The sequence below is a fragment of the Condylura cristata genome, unplaced genomic scaffold (genome assembly GCF_000260355.1).
Source record: "Condylura cristata isolate star-nosed mole 26May11 unplaced genomic scaffold, ConCri1.0 scaffold00013, whole genome shotgun sequence".
Taxonomy (NCBI): Eukaryota; Metazoa; Chordata; class Mammalia; order Eulipotyphla; family Talpidae; genus Condylura; species Condylura cristata.
In genome coordinates, this window is record NW_004567114.1 from 22,462,628 (window position 1) to 22,479,657 (window position 17,030).

Below are 17,030 nucleotides of genomic sequence, written 5' to 3' on the forward strand. Positions count from 1 at the left end.
TTTCTCCACATCCTCGCCAACATTTGTTGTTGCTAGTTGTTTGAAGATGTGCCATTCTCACTGGGGTGAGGTGGTATCTCATTGTGGTTTTAATTTGAGTTCTGTCATAGTTTTATAGCTTAATAAATGTCTGGTTTTTTCCTTCTCAAACTTGAACTGGGAGGCTGAGTGGGTATGTGCAACCTGATGTCCCTTCTCAGGAGATAATCAATCATAGTTTATACTTATTGGGGCACATTGTGTGCTGGTGTTTCTTCTACCATAGTAGAGATCTAGCATTACTCATTACAACTCAATGCCCTTGACCTGTTGCTCTTTTGGACTGTGGAAAGGTGATGTGGGACAGTCCAGATGGCTGAGCCATCCTATCCAAGGACCAGGGTAATAAAGCAGGCAGTGAATGGTGTTCAGAGACAAGTAACTCTGCTGCAGGGAAGGCAACCACAGTGCTCTGTCGCCCTATCTCCAAGGGCCCTGCCACTTCCATACTTAAGCCTGGTCAAGGGGCTGCCTTCCTCCTCTAGGCTGTTCATCCCACCTGTTGTTAACTATTTCCTGTAACTATGTGTACCCTGTGTGAACACAGAGATCTGACAATCGTTTTAAATGAGGTGATGAGGTGGTAGTACAAGAGAAGGGCCATTAATGCGAGGTCAACATTATCCTCTTCCAAGGTCATTTCTGGCTGGGGAATATGAGAGAGCTCCATGGGAGAACTCTTATCCCAAAACCAACCCTAAATACCCACAAATTTAAGAGAATCAGATATAAATGCTGTTGATTCATCTATCTCAAGATATTTTACCCAGCTGGAAGGAAGCTTTGACTTCACTACTGTGATAAGATAGGAGGAAAAGACAAGAAAGTTGCTGGAAACAAGCATACCTTACACCTGTTCACGCTCATTTTCTCTATTGGGCCATCGATAGACTAATTCCTGACATTCCTCACTGTTTTGTCACAGCTACACACATGGGCACTAGTTTTTGAGCACCTTCCTCACTCCCTTGGCTAAGCATTTTGCATGGCCAGCAACCAACACACATCTGTGTGAGGACTCTGCTCTAACTCAGTGGTTCAGAAACTTCTTCATCAGATGTATTCAATTCTGTTCCCTTTGTCTCAATTTCCCCATCACTGCTTTGCTCTACTAGATCATTTCTGAAATTTTTATTTCTTGCCATATTTGAGTCCTTGACCAATGGGGTGTTCTACCAATCGTCTGTTGTTGGTATAAGCTGTTAAGAATTATCTGCGGCCCTCCCTGCTGGTATAGCGGGTTAAAGCACAGCACTAAGAAGCTCAAGCCACTTCAGCATGAGTTTGATCCCCACCCCGGAGGTGACCCACATGGTGCAGCAGACCTCTACTCCCCTCAGCAGCGTATTTCCTCAGTCTGCCTGTTCTGCTCCCTGCTCTGTCTCTGGTGAATCCTCTCACTGGCCCCCCACCTCTGACCTACTGTACCCCCATTCTGTATGCATAAATAAATTGTTTTTTTAAAAAAAGAATTATCTGGAAGTTATTCCGTGTTCTACTTTTTCATCTTCATAATTCGTACAGCCTCTTGGAGAAAAACACACTCTTTACTGGCTTAAGGGTTTTGTAAAAGGGGAGGAAATCACTTAATAGGAAGTCCCTGAGAGGGGGGAAGGAGATGGATGATGAGACCGGCCTCTTGAGAGTTTTAGTGGGTTGATATACATGAGACTCTCTGATTGCTTTTCATGCAGAAAGCTACTATCTAAGTTGTGATTGGCACCTCCATATTTCATGTCTAATAAATGTCAATCATGAAATTTAGCTTTGGTTTACCTTTAGCCCCTAAATTTACTATACCCTTCTTTCTGTTCACCTTTTGATTGATTTTCATGATAGCCTCCTAATGAGGAAATCCTGAGTTTATTTGCTTTCTAGACATGTTTGGATTTCTTAAGTGCGCTCTTAAAATGGCTAAGATGGCACTGAGAAGGAACAAAGGACATTTCTGTATTTGGGCAATGAAGATTTTCTAGGTAGACTGGAGTTTTTGCACACGTGCTGATTTTTGGAGGTGATTTGTAAAACCATTCTGTATGATGTGCAGATGTCTTGAGATGCAGTGACTGATGAACAAAAACCCACTTTCAACAGCCCACAGGGTATGGCCAGCTTTCTGTCTGCCCCAAACTGCTAACACTTTTCTTGCAGAGAATTGTCTGCCTCCCTGAAGATGAAAATCAATGACTTAGAAACTGATTAAACAATCCAAATAGCAACTGATAAATGGATTAACCCTCTATAATGTAATTCCACAAGCTTTTGTCTTCCGCCTTCCTCAGGTAAGTTTTTCTATTCCTGGAGGCAAAGCAGAGGCATGGAGTAAGCTAAGGCCAGAGGGAATCATATTAAAGTGGGTGAATCCGTTTATCACTTACTGTCTGGATGGTATTTGTGCTCACATATCTGCTTCCTTTTACAGATTTGTACCCTACGGGACCCTGATTAATGTTAGCCAGTGAATAATGAAAGATAGCAGGAGACATTGGGTATAGTGAGGAGGAAGATACCCTAGTGGTTTAGGCTGATCCTATAAACCTCCGTTCCTTTCTTCTTAGCTGCAAACAGGGTGTATTAATGTGACAAAGAAATGTCCACAAAAGGGATAGAAAAACAGGAAAAATGGAGGCATCTGTCCATACATAGAACCTACCTGAGCAAGGCTTTTTAACCAGCCCCTGGAACTGAGAATGATTTCAGTGCTCCAGGATATGGGCTGCTCTTGCAAAGCTTTGTTTTCAAGAACATCCTAAGATTTTCCTTTGCTTTTGTGTAATACCTTTCTGAATGACTGGCTTATGCGGGTCTAAAGCCTCAAGATGTGCTCACTCACTCATCATTTAACCCATCCTTGGCATGAGGCTGAAGTAAGTGTCCAGTTCTGATTCTTGGGGTCTGGCATTTGAGGTCTGCTGATTAAGTAGTGAGGGTGCATTCCATGACCAACCATTCTGGATTTCGAGAAGATGAGGCCATACCAGAGTGGACACCTGTGCACCTGCAAGTTACTCATCAGAGTCCCCAAGAGTATCTTCAGTGTCTTTCCTGGGAATGATTATCCCTTGGTGGTGCTTTATTTTCCAAAAGGGACAGGGGAGAATCTCATAAATGAGAGCGTCTATCCAGCAATGACCCTTCTCTCTTCCTCCAGTGACACCAGTGCCTGTTGGGTCCTTGTCTGTTGGGTCTGTTGCCACCTGCCAGTTGGGGCCTTGCTCCTTGGAGCTCATTGTTCAGGGTTGAGAATTCATTTGAGTGTAGGCCCTCTGGTCTTTTGTGCATTTGAAGATGTGGCCAGAGGAACGAGGTAATTTCTGTACCACAAACTAACACAAAAACCAAACTCAACTCTGCATGGCTTGCAAGGCTTTATTATTGTTGAATAGAAAAGCAGGGAGAAAACTCAGTCCAATTGAACAACTTGAGTGTAACTAAATCTCAGATTCTAAGCTTTGTATTCTTTCTGGTGCAGATCTGGCCAAACTCTGGGAGGAGAAGGGTCAGTAGAAACGTATGTCAGTCTAACAGTGGATATAATTTTTTCCCCCATAGCCCAGAAAGGACCGGATGGGACAGTCATCCCCAATAACTACTGTGACTTCTGCTTGGGGGGCTCTAACTTGAACAAGAAGAGTGGGCGGCCAGAAGAGCTGGTGTCTTGTGCAGACTGTGGACGCTCTGGTGAGTGTGGCCCCTTCCTGCATGGTATGCTGGTAGCCAGGAACTTGCATTCACTTGCATTCCTCTGCCATCTTAGGGGTGGTAGGACTTGAAGGGTGGAGTGGTGATCCAAGAGGGGTTTGCAGGTCTTTCGCTATTTTTCTTCTTTGGGTCTTAAGAATCAAAAGTTCTGTCCTGGAATCCAGGTAAAAGGGGAAAGAAGTTCTGACATGTGTCTGGCCTTTCCATGAGGTGGCTATTAACTTGCGTGTGTTGCTATGGACGACTGTGAAATAGTGTAGACACCTGGAGACAAACACAGCTTGCTTCCCTGTTTTGGGTGATGTGCATGGAACAAAAAAGATGTCTTTGTGCTGTGGAAGTGTCTTGGGGAAAACTGAAAGACTATGGGAACACGAATATCGGGGCAGCAATCACATCTTGAACTGGGGGAGTCAGAGACCCCTGGGTTCCTGGGTAGATGTGTAAACACCACTTCCATTGGCCACTCATCTCATTTTCTCCTATAGAACAGACAAAAACACCCTGACAGATCAGAGGCCAAAGGGCAGGCCTTCTAAGGGCTAGTATGGAATGGACTTGGCATGCTTTTAAAATTTTTTTATTTTCATCTTTAGGTTATTCAAAGACTATAACAACAACAACAACAACAACAACAGACTTTGATCTTGTTTTTTTGTCCTTAAAATGAGCTCATTTTTTCAAGTTTTGTTCAAACTCTTTTGTTTTTCATCTCTAACCAAACCATGATTTTTGGCTAGTCCTGGTTGGTTGTTACTATCTATTTGTTCATATTGTTTTATATCCTTACTAGGCCAAAGTGCAAGGTAGGGAGAAGATTTCAGACTCATCTTGAATCCCACAACTGTTGACCAGTAGGTGATACTGTTCAACTGGATATTTGGCTTCAACAGTGAGGTGTCCTTGCTGTTTCTACCCATCAGCCCAATATCTTTTCAACTCCTAGTCCGAAGAGATGCACTGAAATTCACTTTGGTTTACCTTATTAACTTATTTTTTCCCTTATGTTGTATGCAAACCGTGACTTTAGTCCTTTTATATACAGTGTTTGCGTTATTTAGGGCTCAAGACTGACCTGAGTAGTAAATCAGGAATAAGAAAAGGACTGTGGTTTCCATTACACACAACTCTTAACGTATGACTTTTAAAGGTCTAAAACAGTGGCTCATTTTTGCTCTTCTGTCAATTCATTTACTATCGAAACACTGAACTTTTTACGCTATTAGTGCCAGTTTAGAAAAGAGGGCCCTCTTTGACACTTTAGATACTTAAAAAGAGAACAAAACAATTGAAACTCAGTTCCCTGTTTCTAAGAAGCAAGTGATCAGACAAAATCTCTACACAGCAAAGTCACTTGGTGGGAGAGATATTCTAGGCAGAGTGTTAAGGGCTGCTGTGGATTTGGGGTGCTTTAGAAAGCGCAATTTCAGAGTTCTTTTTAGAAACAGCTATCATTTCCTTCTTTCCTTTTACAAGATGGGTTCCTTGAGTCTGATCTTCGGGGAACTAGAAGTGGGCAGTTGGTTTTTTTCTACCCAGAGCCTCTGTCTTCACATGCAGCCTTTGTTCAGCTTTGGCTTCTCAGGATCTGCGTGCTCTGTGACTCAGGAGACCATTTGACACACCAGCCTAGGTCTTCACATTGTATTTGTCCAGGGTTAATTTTGGTGGGTAATTTAGTCAAGGTATGACTGTGCTGTTCCTGAAATAGTGATAACTTGGAGATAAACCAATAATTTGGAGATAAACCAATAGATGGCATTAACCCCTAAAATGTGCTTGTTGAGAGAGGGGGACAAATACTTCCCTAGGGTTGGCGTGGAGCTTGAGAGGGCTGTCTTTCTCTAACATCTGTCCCACTTCGTCTGTTTCCTGGGGAGAAAGTGAGATTCCTATAATGGCACATCATAGCATCGTTTGAGGGCAGTCCTGGGCCCATATTGAATGTGAAAAAGTATAAATCTGAATTTTACAGACTTTGGTACTAACTATATCTTACTAGGCTTTTAAACCCCCAAATCCCACTCATGCTGAGTTAGATTTGATGACTTGGGACTTCTCTGGAGTAATTAAGACCTGGGTGTGTTTAGTGGATGGAATGAGTGGTTATGTGTGTGTGTGTGTGTGGGTGTGTGTGCGTGTGTACATATATCTGTATGCACACGCTCTCATGTGTGGGTGCAGATCACATCTATTTCCTGCAATGCTTTAAAAAGGATGACTCTGTCTACTTAACAGTGATCAGATTTTCCAACTACTTTTTACTTCCAGTGCAAATGAATTACATGGTATAAGGACAGAACTGAAAGGTACTGAGAGAATGAGGCTAGAAATGAGTAGAAATAAAATAAAAACGATGGAGGCTTAAGCTCCTTGAATGTGTGACCTGACAGTAATGCCTTTGTAAAGCTGTCTAAGTAAAGGACTAACACTGTTCAAATAAACACCAACTGAAAGCACCAAAGAAATACCAGCCAGGCTGAAAAACCACCCAAGAAACCTTGTGTTTGGGGTGAGGTGGGGCGAGCGTGCGTGTGTATGTGTGCCTACGGAACAGAAAGATCATGGTTGTATCGTTCTCTGTCAGATGCTGTGGATGTACATATCACAGTAGAGATGATATCTTTCCAGGGAGGGGAGACGCATCCTTTTCCCAGGAAATGTTTGCTTTGTCCTGATACCCTACATTGTCCAGGTGATGGACCAGATAATCCCTTTTTGGTGTGAAATGGTTTATGATCTTGCTATTAAAAATAACATTGTCGTAATGTAATAAGAATATTAATAATGCTGTCTGTTGCTTAACCCATGTGCTGATATATTCATCATACATGTCAGCTCATTTGGGAGGAGAAGGCAGGAAGGAGAAGGCAGCGGCCGCAGCACGCACCACGGAGGACTTATTCGGTTCCACGTCAGAAAGTGACACCTCAACTTTCCACGGCTTTGATGAGGACGATTTGGAAGAGCCTCGCTCCTGCCGAGGACGCCGGAGTGGCCGGGGCTCCCCCACAGCAGATAAAAAGGGCAGTTGCTAAACCCATGGAACAGACTCTCTGGCCCACTAGCCACCACCCTCCGACTTTGGTCATTGTTCTGGTTCTGATATATTTTTTTTAATGAGAGACGACTTTAGGTTTTCCCCTTCTCCTTGCTTTTCCCTCTCACCTTCCACACCTCCCGCCCCCCTTTCCCTCTGTTTTGGGTATGTACAGCAGAAGCACAAACTACTGAAACAAAACAAAACAGAACAAAAGAGCAGAATAACAGTCCTTCAGCGTGACGGCATCGTGATGTACTATTTATTTTCTATAGACTGGGACGTTAGGTGGATTATCTATTTTGGGGGGGAGGGGATTTTTTTTGACATGAGCAGAGTTGATTTTCTCAGTTTTCCTATTTATTGGCAAAACGAAGCCAGGAGGAACATTGGGTTTGGAAACAAAGAACCAATAACATTAAAATTGTATTTATGTATTCTTGCTATTATTAGAAATGGACCTTTTTCTTTGAGAGAGAGAAGGGAAATCAAAGAGGTTGAAGTCATATCCTGTTTAGGAGAAGCCACTGGGGGTAGAGGGGGAAGGGTTGACTGAAGGAGGAGACCTAGCCAGGATGGTGTCCTCCATGGGAGATGATGACACTTTCTGTACCCCACAGAATTTGTGGCTGCCCCGACAGACCCCGCCCCGCTTCTCCTCCTTGACCTTTCCATCTTCCTCCCTGCTTGTGAGAAAATGTCAGCAGTTCCAGACCAGTCTGGCTGCCGAATGTGGCCTCCCTCCAGCACCCGCCTCGACTGGCAGCCTGCTAGGCTCCTCCATCCTCCACGCACGGTCGCTGTTTTGTCGTCGCTGGCTTTTTCCTCACTTTCCTTCTGGTGAAGAGTAATTTCCAAATGCAGGAATGGAATATCAGCAGATGGTCATGGACTCAGCAGTGACCCAACGTGTGGACGCCGCCCTCCTGGAAGAAAGAATGATACCTCACAGTATACTGTCCCTCCCCTCGCCCTTGTTTAAAAACTTATAAATTCCTGTTGGATGATCAAGTCTCCCGTGTTTCTTCTATTTTTTTATAGTGTCCTCCAGGCACTTTGTTTTATGTTTCCAATAGCACCTCCTGAAATAAACCAAAGCAACACTTGCTCAAGGCGCCCGGGGAGCTGGCGCGGACCCTCTGCCTCGTTGGCAGTCCCCCGAGGGAGCGGCTGTGCGGCCCTGGTCCAAAGGTAGGTCTCGCCTGACCTGCCTCGCCACGAGGACAAGCCATCATAGTTTTTGTTTGTTTTGTATTTTCAGTTTTCCTGTCTCCCATCCACGTCCAGGTTGTCTTTCGTTTGCCTGGGTTTAGAGCCCCTCGACAGCGTGGGGGTGGCTCCCGGCCTGGCTTCCACCTTGCGCCTGCTGTCTGTGTGCGCATGCGCGCCCACGTGGGCTGGCCCTGGCTGTGGGAGCTGAAGTCCGTGTGGACTGTGGGCTTCTGGCCTCAGCTGCAAGAGAGAATGGCTGGCTAACTCCCTTGGCTACACCTGGGAGTGGCATCTGGGCAACTGGGGTTGGAGTCGGTTGCTGTGTTGTGTGCACTGAGGGTGTGTGACCTCAGGGAAGTGCTGTGTATGCAGGGTGGTGGTCTTCACTCCAGGTACCAATTTCACAGCCAAGGGGCATGTCCAAGTTGAACAAGATCTCTGGAGGCACAGGCCTCAACCGAGCTGATCTGAAGCCTCTGAACTCTCATAAATGTGGTTAGGGTCTTCGACCTCTGTGCACCCCCAAGTCTAGAAACACAAGCACTGTCATTTGGCCCGGATTGGTAGATCCCAGTGGCCATTGAGGCAACAGGCAATTTGTAAGTGTCTGGAAAGTTCTGCTTTGACAGTTCAGCCTTTGTAGCAACTCCTGAATTAGACCTTTTGTTAAAATAACAAACCAACCAAACAAAAGCAAGGACCCAGCAACAAAACCCACCAGCAGACCTTTTGTATTTCCTGGTAGCTTCAGACAGAAAGGGCTTCTACTTTTTTTCCTGCTTGGAAAGTGCTTGCTTGGCATTTGCTCTTAGTTGTGAGAGAATGAAGGTAATAAGCTCACCCATTTTGGACATTCTGCTTAATCTGTTTGTGGTTCTGTTCCTGGGAAATACGGGTAAACCTTCCTGCATGCTTACATGTGTGCCAAAGTCAGTATAGTTGGCTTCAGTTCGTTTCTGCTAGGGGGAAACAACAAGCTCTTGCTGTCGCTCTCTACCTCTTTATCTGTTCTGATATTTTGTCTCACATATTGTATTCATAACATTGAGATTTGCTCTCATTGATAAAGTGTGAGCTCCCATAAAAATATATGTGCCCGTTTGGTGATGGGAAGCCCACAGGGATTACAAGTGAGATGAAAAAAGCCACATAATGATGTAAAAATAAACCATTATATTATTAAAAAAAATGTGTGCCCAACCTGTACTATCATTTCAAATTGGTGTCATTGTGAGTACTTTTGAAATTCACAGTGACAGTTTGCTATAGAACTTGAATTAAAAAAATCTACATAATTAAATTATAACAGCCCACTTAATTTTAGAGTCTGACTTGGGGTTCTGAAGGGGAACCAGAATAAACAATACAAACTCATGAAAGATTTGTCTGAGGTTGGCTGTTACCTGCATTACTTTTACTAGTATAGCTCGATGTTTTGTTCCCCCTGGTGGGAGTGCTAATAGCCGTCCTTATCTCTCTCACTTGGTGTAGCCAGTGCGGATAGAATATCTCAGCATTGTTTGAGGACTTTGTGTCATCTTAATTATAGTATCTTTCAACAGAATTTACTTCCTTTAAAAAAAAAAAGTGGAACTGTAAAGGACTTGGAAGATCAAGTTCAGATTTTTCACTTTTTAACTGAGAAAAGTCAACCCAGAGAGGTTGAATTAAGTTTGCGAGAGTGGGATGGACATTGCTTTGGAGGCAAAAATCTTAAAAGTGAAGGAGGGGAACTCTGAGGAAGAGTAAGAGGAAGAAGCTTTCAGTCTTGGGTTTCCAAATATCTGGGTGGCTGATGCTATATCTACAGCCTCCCTTTGTCTTCCTAACAGTTGCCAATATATATGTGCCAAGCTTTGTTCTGAGTGCTTTCCTTGGAATAGTTCATTTAACCTTCTTGAGTTCCCCATGAAATGTACCTCAATTTATGGACAAGTAACCTGAAGCTTTAGTAATAAGGTTAAGAAATATTCCTAAGGTCTGATAACTAATTAAGAGCCAGGTTTTGATTCTGGTAACATGTACTCTTCTGATTCCAGAACATACACTCTTTACCTTGAGTATAGTCCTGTGTAGGGCATTCCTATATTCCATAAATACATACAAGCATATTTGCATGCATTTTATATTATTTATAACCATGTGTATAGACCTATGATTGATATCTAGATAGATAGACCCTACACACACACACACACACACACACACACACACACACACACACACACACACATTTCCTTTCACCTTTCTCAGTTCTAAGTGAAGAAAGGGGTATTTGTAATGAACATAACTTAAAAAGGTAACCTTAGTAAGAACAATTTCAAGACTGAAGAGTGAGCAATTAGATCCCCAAGAAGATACTAACAATTAAAATTTTAAAAAGTATTTTTTTCTAAACCATCCTTTCTAGAGAGTTCCTTCTGATGTTGCAAGTAACATGTATGAGCAGTCAATGCATCTATTGTTGTGTTGTCACTTTTATTAAATAAACTTTTAATATAAATTAGAATCATCCAGGTAAAAATAATCACATTAGTTCATTTTGTCCTCAGTTCAGTGAAGCACCCCTCCAAAATGCTTCAAAAATGTCACCCAATTTTCTGAATCTCTGCAGAAAGATAAGAGAATCAAAGATATAGAACTCCCTAAATTTTATACACTTACATCCCCTGGGGGAACAGTTGATGTAAAGGTGATTACTGTTTTTTCATACCTAGAACAATGTAATCTTTTATTTATGATATTAAGGCTCTGTGGAAATCAGACCCTCTAATCACTAGAACATTGAGAGTAAGAAATATGCATTTAATTTTTTAAAGGTACTTTAAAGTCAGTAATGCAATTTGCTACTGGTATTTGAGAGAGAAGGATTTAATAAAAATATGATGTTCGCATCAACAGTGCCCCTGTAAGTCTTCCTGCTTACTTTGTATCTCTCTATTCACCTAACAGACTACAGCCTCCCGTTGCCTTTCTATAGCAATTGAGGGAACACAAGATCATTACTCGGGGAGCGAACTAAGGGCTGCGTGGAGGTTCTCACTTCATGGTGGAATAAGATTAATTAATATTATCCCAGTATGCCACCTGTTATATCTGATAAATGTGATCTTGAACTTGTACTTAAAAGTTTGAGGAGACTCATATACTAGATTTTCTTTTTTTAAAGATTTATTTATTTGTGCCTACAGAACTGGGGTACAGGCCAGAGGTACAGGGGGTGAGAGGATTCACCAGAGACAGAGTGGGGAGCAGAAGAGGCAGATCCACCAAGTATACTGCTGAGGGGAGTCAGGAGAGGTCTGCCATGCCATGTGGGTCAGCTCCCTGGCCGGGGATCGAACTCATGCTGCAGTGGCTGTGCTTTAACTTGTTGCGCCCCCAGGGAGGGCCCACTAGGAGTTTTTCTGTAGGGGATTTGTCTAGCCTTTAGAAGTGAAGTTGCTGTGTATTTTCTGAGTGAGGCATTTTTGTTGTAGTGAAAAGCCTAGAGTAGAATAAAAAGCTCTGGGTTCTGGATTCAGTCCTTTATGAGTTCACTGCCATGAATCTCTTCTCAGTTCTTTGATCCCTAGGATAGAGACAGTTCTTAGGCTAGAATAATATAGAACCAATAGCACCTCATGATGACTCTTAGAATGACTATGAGAGAGAGAATAAATAGTATTTGTCCCCATTTCCTGATGAGACTGAAGCTTGTCAGGTTCAGGGACTGGTGTTCTGGTGTGGGGCCAGTAAGTATCTGGTCTTCTAACACTTTCTGATCAGTCTGTACTTTCCTGTAGGTCAGATTGAAGGATTCTTGAGTAAAACCAGTAAAGGGCTTTGAGGTCACTTATTCTGTATTAATGTGATCTAGGATCACATTAGATTCCTACAGAGGATAATAATCCTCATGAACTTTCCCAAGGACCTTAGGCTGAGCCTCATAATGGTCTGTGTTTTGATGGTAGTGACATTGGGTAGGGGTGAAGGTGGTGAGAGTGATGATATGGCATGGAGTGAATCCTTTAGCCCTATTTTGGTTAAATACCCAAGCATTTCTAACACTGGAACATAGAATTATATAATACTTTGTGCTTAATTAGTGATTTCTAACTATTTACTTAAAATAACAGTATGGGGAAAACAATTCTGTTTGATCAGTTTACAAAATAGCTGAGAATTATGGAAAATTCCTGTCAGAACTGAATTTTAGCTAAAAAAGCATTGGTATTTAGGTTTTCTAAGCAACTCAATAACTGACTTTCAATCCATGACTAAGATTTTTTTTAAATAAAAAAAAATTTTTTTTATGTCATTCTTCATTTTTGTGCAATGTATGCCCTTTTCATCTTGATTATAGTCCCTGTAGAAGTCCCAACAACATTTCACGAACCCTGCACCATCACCTAGTCACTTGTGTTCTTCCCACCCCTCACCCCTGTTTTGATCCTGCTCCCCTCTCCCACCCCTGCAGAATGTCTCTGGTTCAGAGTTGCCTGTTGATTTTTACTTTATTATAATTACTTTTTCCTCCAGATCCTTTACATTCTTCCTCAAAGTGAAACCATCTGGTATTTTTCTCTTTCTTTCTGGCTTTTTTCACTGAGCATAATCTGTTCTAGCTCCATCCATATTTGCCATGAAAGGCATGAGTTTTATCTTTTTTGATTGCTGAGTAATATTTCATTGCCTATATATATATCACATCTTCTTGATCCAGCCATCTATTCTGGGCATTTATGTTGTTTCCATAGCTTACCTCTTATAAATCATGCTGCATTAAACATAAGAGCATAGGTGACCTTTTGAGTTAATGTTTTTGTGTCCTTTGGGTAGATACTTAGGAGTGGAATTGCTGGATATTATGGAAGCTCCATTTTTAGCAGCTTGAGAAACTTCTAAATGGCTTTGACTAAGATTTTTAAGAAAAATTTAAATAATTTTGAAATAATTTCAGGCTCACAAAAAATCTTTCATAAGTTATTACTTCCCATATACTCATCATCCAGATTCTCCAAATAACCAGTAATCTCCAAATAACAGTAATCACAATTAGGAAATTAATATTGATGTGATTCTACAATTTACAGATTTTATTAAAATTTTGACAATTATTTCACTGATGTCCTTTTTCTGGCCCATTAGCCAGTCTAGGGTCACATGTCACATTTACCTTTCATGTACTTTTAAAGTCCTTTAATCTCAAATAGTTAGTTTCACAATCTTCATCTTCTATAACCTTGCTACTTCGGATGATTATAGATTAGTAATTTCAATACATTTAGGTTCGTTTGTTGTTTCTTAATGATTAAAATAAGATTATGCGTTTTTGGTAAGATTATCACAGAACTGATGTTGTATCATTCTCAATAACCATGTGAAGGGCTATATGATTGATTTATTCCATTAATAGTGACCCAAACATTTCATCTTTCAGCTGAGGTTCATGTTAGCATATGTAGCAATATTTTCATTCATATATACCTTTGTTCACTTGACAACTAGAATCTGAGTAACAGAGTATACATTTTACTACTCAGTCCTTGAAGAATAGAAGGAAATTAAACAAGGGGCCAGTGGATTTATTGCAGCCTATTTCTAGGCAGGCTACATGTTCAAAGTAGTTAAAACTTGTGAGAGCTTCATGGTGTGGTATATGATTATTTTTGCTGTGGAGCACAGGAGACAGAGAGATTTTCTTGGGGGAAGCCATGCCGATCAGCAAGGAGTCTAGACTGCCTATAGCTATTTAATCTGTAGGCAAGAGTGTCTGCTGTCAGAAAGAATAGAACAGAGCTGAACAAAAAGAAAAGCTGGGTGGGAATCACAACCTAAACCTTGTAAAATGGCAAAAATCACAATATTAAAAAATGCTTAAGATTTGTTCTGTCTGTAGCATTTTTTCCCATGCTACAAGTATAGTGCTCATTGCAATCTATTACAATTTTAGTCTTTCTCATCAAACAAATGTGTTTCTTGAGGGCAAAGATGATGTCATTCAGGTCCTCCAGACAGTGCCTGACACCATTGTGCCATAGTTATTTATTGAAATAAACTGAGAACTGAGTAATGTTTCTGAGCTACTAATTAGTAGAAGGATTTAGGGCCTTATTCTGCACATAGTGGATGCTCGATAAATATTGGTGACAGAAAGGTTGGTGAAGTCTTAAGTGGACCCAGCTTCTACTCGTCAAGTCAAGGGGGTAGATGGATTCTGGAGGTGGCAAAGTGGAGGAGGGGTGAGGGAAGGGGAAGGAAGACCGTGGTAGGGGAAGGGGGAAATTGAAGATATATGGAAGGATGGGAAGCTAAGCCACCTTGGTGGGCACTGATAGCAGAAGACCAAGAACATGAAATGTGGGCCCCAAATGTGGGGCCCACATTTGGTCCAAAGGAAACAAAAGAGAAAATGGATGTTAGGTGCATTTGAAAACAACTAACCTGTCCTTTTCTAGTGGTTTAAATGGATAGATTTGTGTATGTATGGGGTGGGGCGGGGTGGTCAAAGTGGAAATCTGAGGAAATGGAAGAGGCATGGAGTGAAGTTACCAGCTGAACTGAGAGAATGGCATATGACTTCCAAGCAGGGGTGTCAGGGACATTGGGACAGAACCCTCCTGGCAGGGGTGAAAGTCTTACCATGCCCAACAGGGGAACACTTGGCAGGAGCTCTGTGGGAGACCTGGAGAAAGGCCAACTGGTTTATCACTGGAGTGAAGGGGCTGGAGGCCAGTGGAACACCGAGAAGAGATGAGCACTTGGCAAGAAGACAGGAGCCTGGAAAGGTCCATCATAACAGCAGATCTGAGCGGAGGGGCTGTGGGTGGGATGGGTGGTTGTAGGGGAAAGAGAGAGGAATGGGTGTGGGGAGTGCTTGGTAATGGGTGGAAATGAGGCCTTCTCAACCTCCCTTTGCAAAGCATAAGTAGATAGACTCAGCTCTGGCATTGCATCTGCTCTAGCCGAGTATGCCTGAGCCGAGAGCAGTGGCTTGGGTAGTATGAGAGAAGGCAGATGGGGAGGGGAGTTTCAACTTGGAAGAGATTGAGCCTCTCCTTTGATTTTGATCTTTATTCCCTGCTGGCTTGGCCATTTTCCAATTGAACCCTTCCTCCCATTCTCACTCTCTCGACACTCAGCTGAACTTGGACTGTACACTGTTAGGGGCACCCATCTCTGCCCTCAGAAACTGCTTCTGGGGTGAAATGTGATAGCACTCAGTTTTATTGCTTAGTCTTTTGTGGTGACCTCCCCATTCCAAAGACCAAAATAACTTAGATTTCATTTCAACTAGAAGCAAAATCCATACCTGTTTGGTACCCATCTGGGCTAAAGGACCCACCTAGCTTCACTTGCCACCAAGTTGCAAGGTTGACACTTGGCCTCACTGGACTAGATGGGGATTGGCTTGGTTCTCTCTCTCAGTGATTTTGATACCCTGAAATCACTGTGGGCATAGTTGGGGTGAGGGTGTATACTTGTGTTCTTTTGGACTCAGGCCACATGGGGCATAGGTTGGAGTCTCCTGTCTCCTAAACTCAAAGAACTTCTTGTTTCCAAGTAGATGACAGGAAGATAGACTGGATCATGATGCTCCTTTTGGGATATTTTCACCAGGGTGTGCTTAAGGGTGGTTCCCTTGGTTTCCAAGTGTAAGGAAAAAAGAAAAGCTTTTGCTAACGCCCACTTTTGCCTGCTGTACCACCTATTTTCAATCGAAATGCCAGCTGTGTCCCGTTTCTTCTGTCATTCAGCTGTCCTGAAGCAGCTGCTCCAGGCGGACTTTCGCTGCTGTTGCGGGAGGCGTGGCCGCTAGTCAGGTTCTCATCGTTCCTGGCCGTTGCCTCGTTACTGTGGTCATGGGTTGGTGGTTTGCTTTCTTTTTTCTTTTCAATTCATTTCATCTCCGCCATCCCTTAATTTTAATCTTTCTTGTTTTTTTTTGGTAGTTGTTATGTGTTGTTGTTTTTGTTTTATCTTTTGTTGCCTTTCCCTCTGCAGTCAACTCTATGACCTGGGGACTCCAGAATCCTTCAAGCAAGCCATTTCCGAAGAAGGCGAAAGAAGCCATGATGATGCGCCTACTCCTTCTCCTTCTCTTCCTCTTCCCTTGCCTGGCCCCCTCCTGCGTGTGTGTTTCAGCCAACACAGGAGCCTGGATTGTGGAAAAACCTCCAGTGCAACTCAGCTCAGAAAAGTCTTGGGAATGGCCTCAGTTTGTGCAATAAGAAGATTTTTTTTTTCCTTTTTAAAATTCTTCATTACATTTTCTTTAATTGTCTGTGAGAAAAGTACCCGGGTCAGACTGGAATTGCTCTGCAATAGATTGCTCTACGATCTAACTGAACACAACAAACTGACAAAAAAGAGAGTTATTTTATTTATTTCAATATTTAAAAGAAAAAAGTGCTGGCATTGCACAATATTTTTGTTTAAAGTAACTTCTGCTTCAAAAATTAAAAGAGTTTTGTGAAGACATGAAATCAAAAGAGTACTTAATGTAAAATAAAGACTGCCTATTAACTCTAAGGAAAAATACCCCACACTTTTAATAAGAAAATAAAGATCAACTCTGCTCTCTCAGGCTTTGTAAAAAGCCATCATGTATGTGCTTTAGGTATTTTTATTTCTGCGAGTTGGATGTGGTAAGTGAGGAGTGATCAGTTTTTTTTTCCCCTTCTTCAAAAGTCTGTTGAAAGTGTTGTGATGTTAAATGATCTTGTGTTCAGAATTAATTGAAATAAATTAGCTACAGAGGCTATCAGCAGCCTCTTCAACCTCCACCTCCCCCAAATAAAACCAAACCACCTCTTCCCTCACCTCAGGCAGTCCCTATTTATCTGATGTCAGGAAGCAGCCTGCCTCCTGGTTGTGTCTGAAGAGACCTAGTTGTGAAAGGAAACTCACCTAGTGATTAATCTAGTGTTGTAGCTCTATGAGTTCAACAGATTTAGACCGTTTTGTTTAACACAGTGAAGGAAATGTTAAAAAGATGACAAAAGATAAATACCAGCTGAGATTTCATGACTTCAGCCATCTAACAGGTCTTAGA

The 17,030-nt window shown here is 42.2% G+C and overlaps 1 protein-coding gene across 1 annotated transcript in view; it reads left to right on the plus strand.

Annotated features, from left to right (window-relative positions):
• Nucleotides 1-16,558, plus strand: part of DPF3 (D4, zinc and double PHD fingers, family 3) — a 97,833-nt gene extending 81,275 nt beyond the window's left edge. Inside the window, exons 9-11 of the mRNA XM_012724394.1 lie at nucleotides 3,592-3,720; nucleotides 6,580-7,972; nucleotides 15,980-16,558. Of these exons, the coding sequence (XP_012579848.1) occupies nucleotides 3,592-3,720; nucleotides 6,580-6,779 (329 nt within the window). The 3' untranslated portion in view covers nucleotides 6,780-7,972; nucleotides 15,980-16,558. The remainder of the gene's footprint in view (nucleotides 1-3,591; nucleotides 3,721-6,579; nucleotides 7,973-15,979) is intronic.
• Nucleotides 16,559-17,030: the final 472 nt, after the last annotated feature.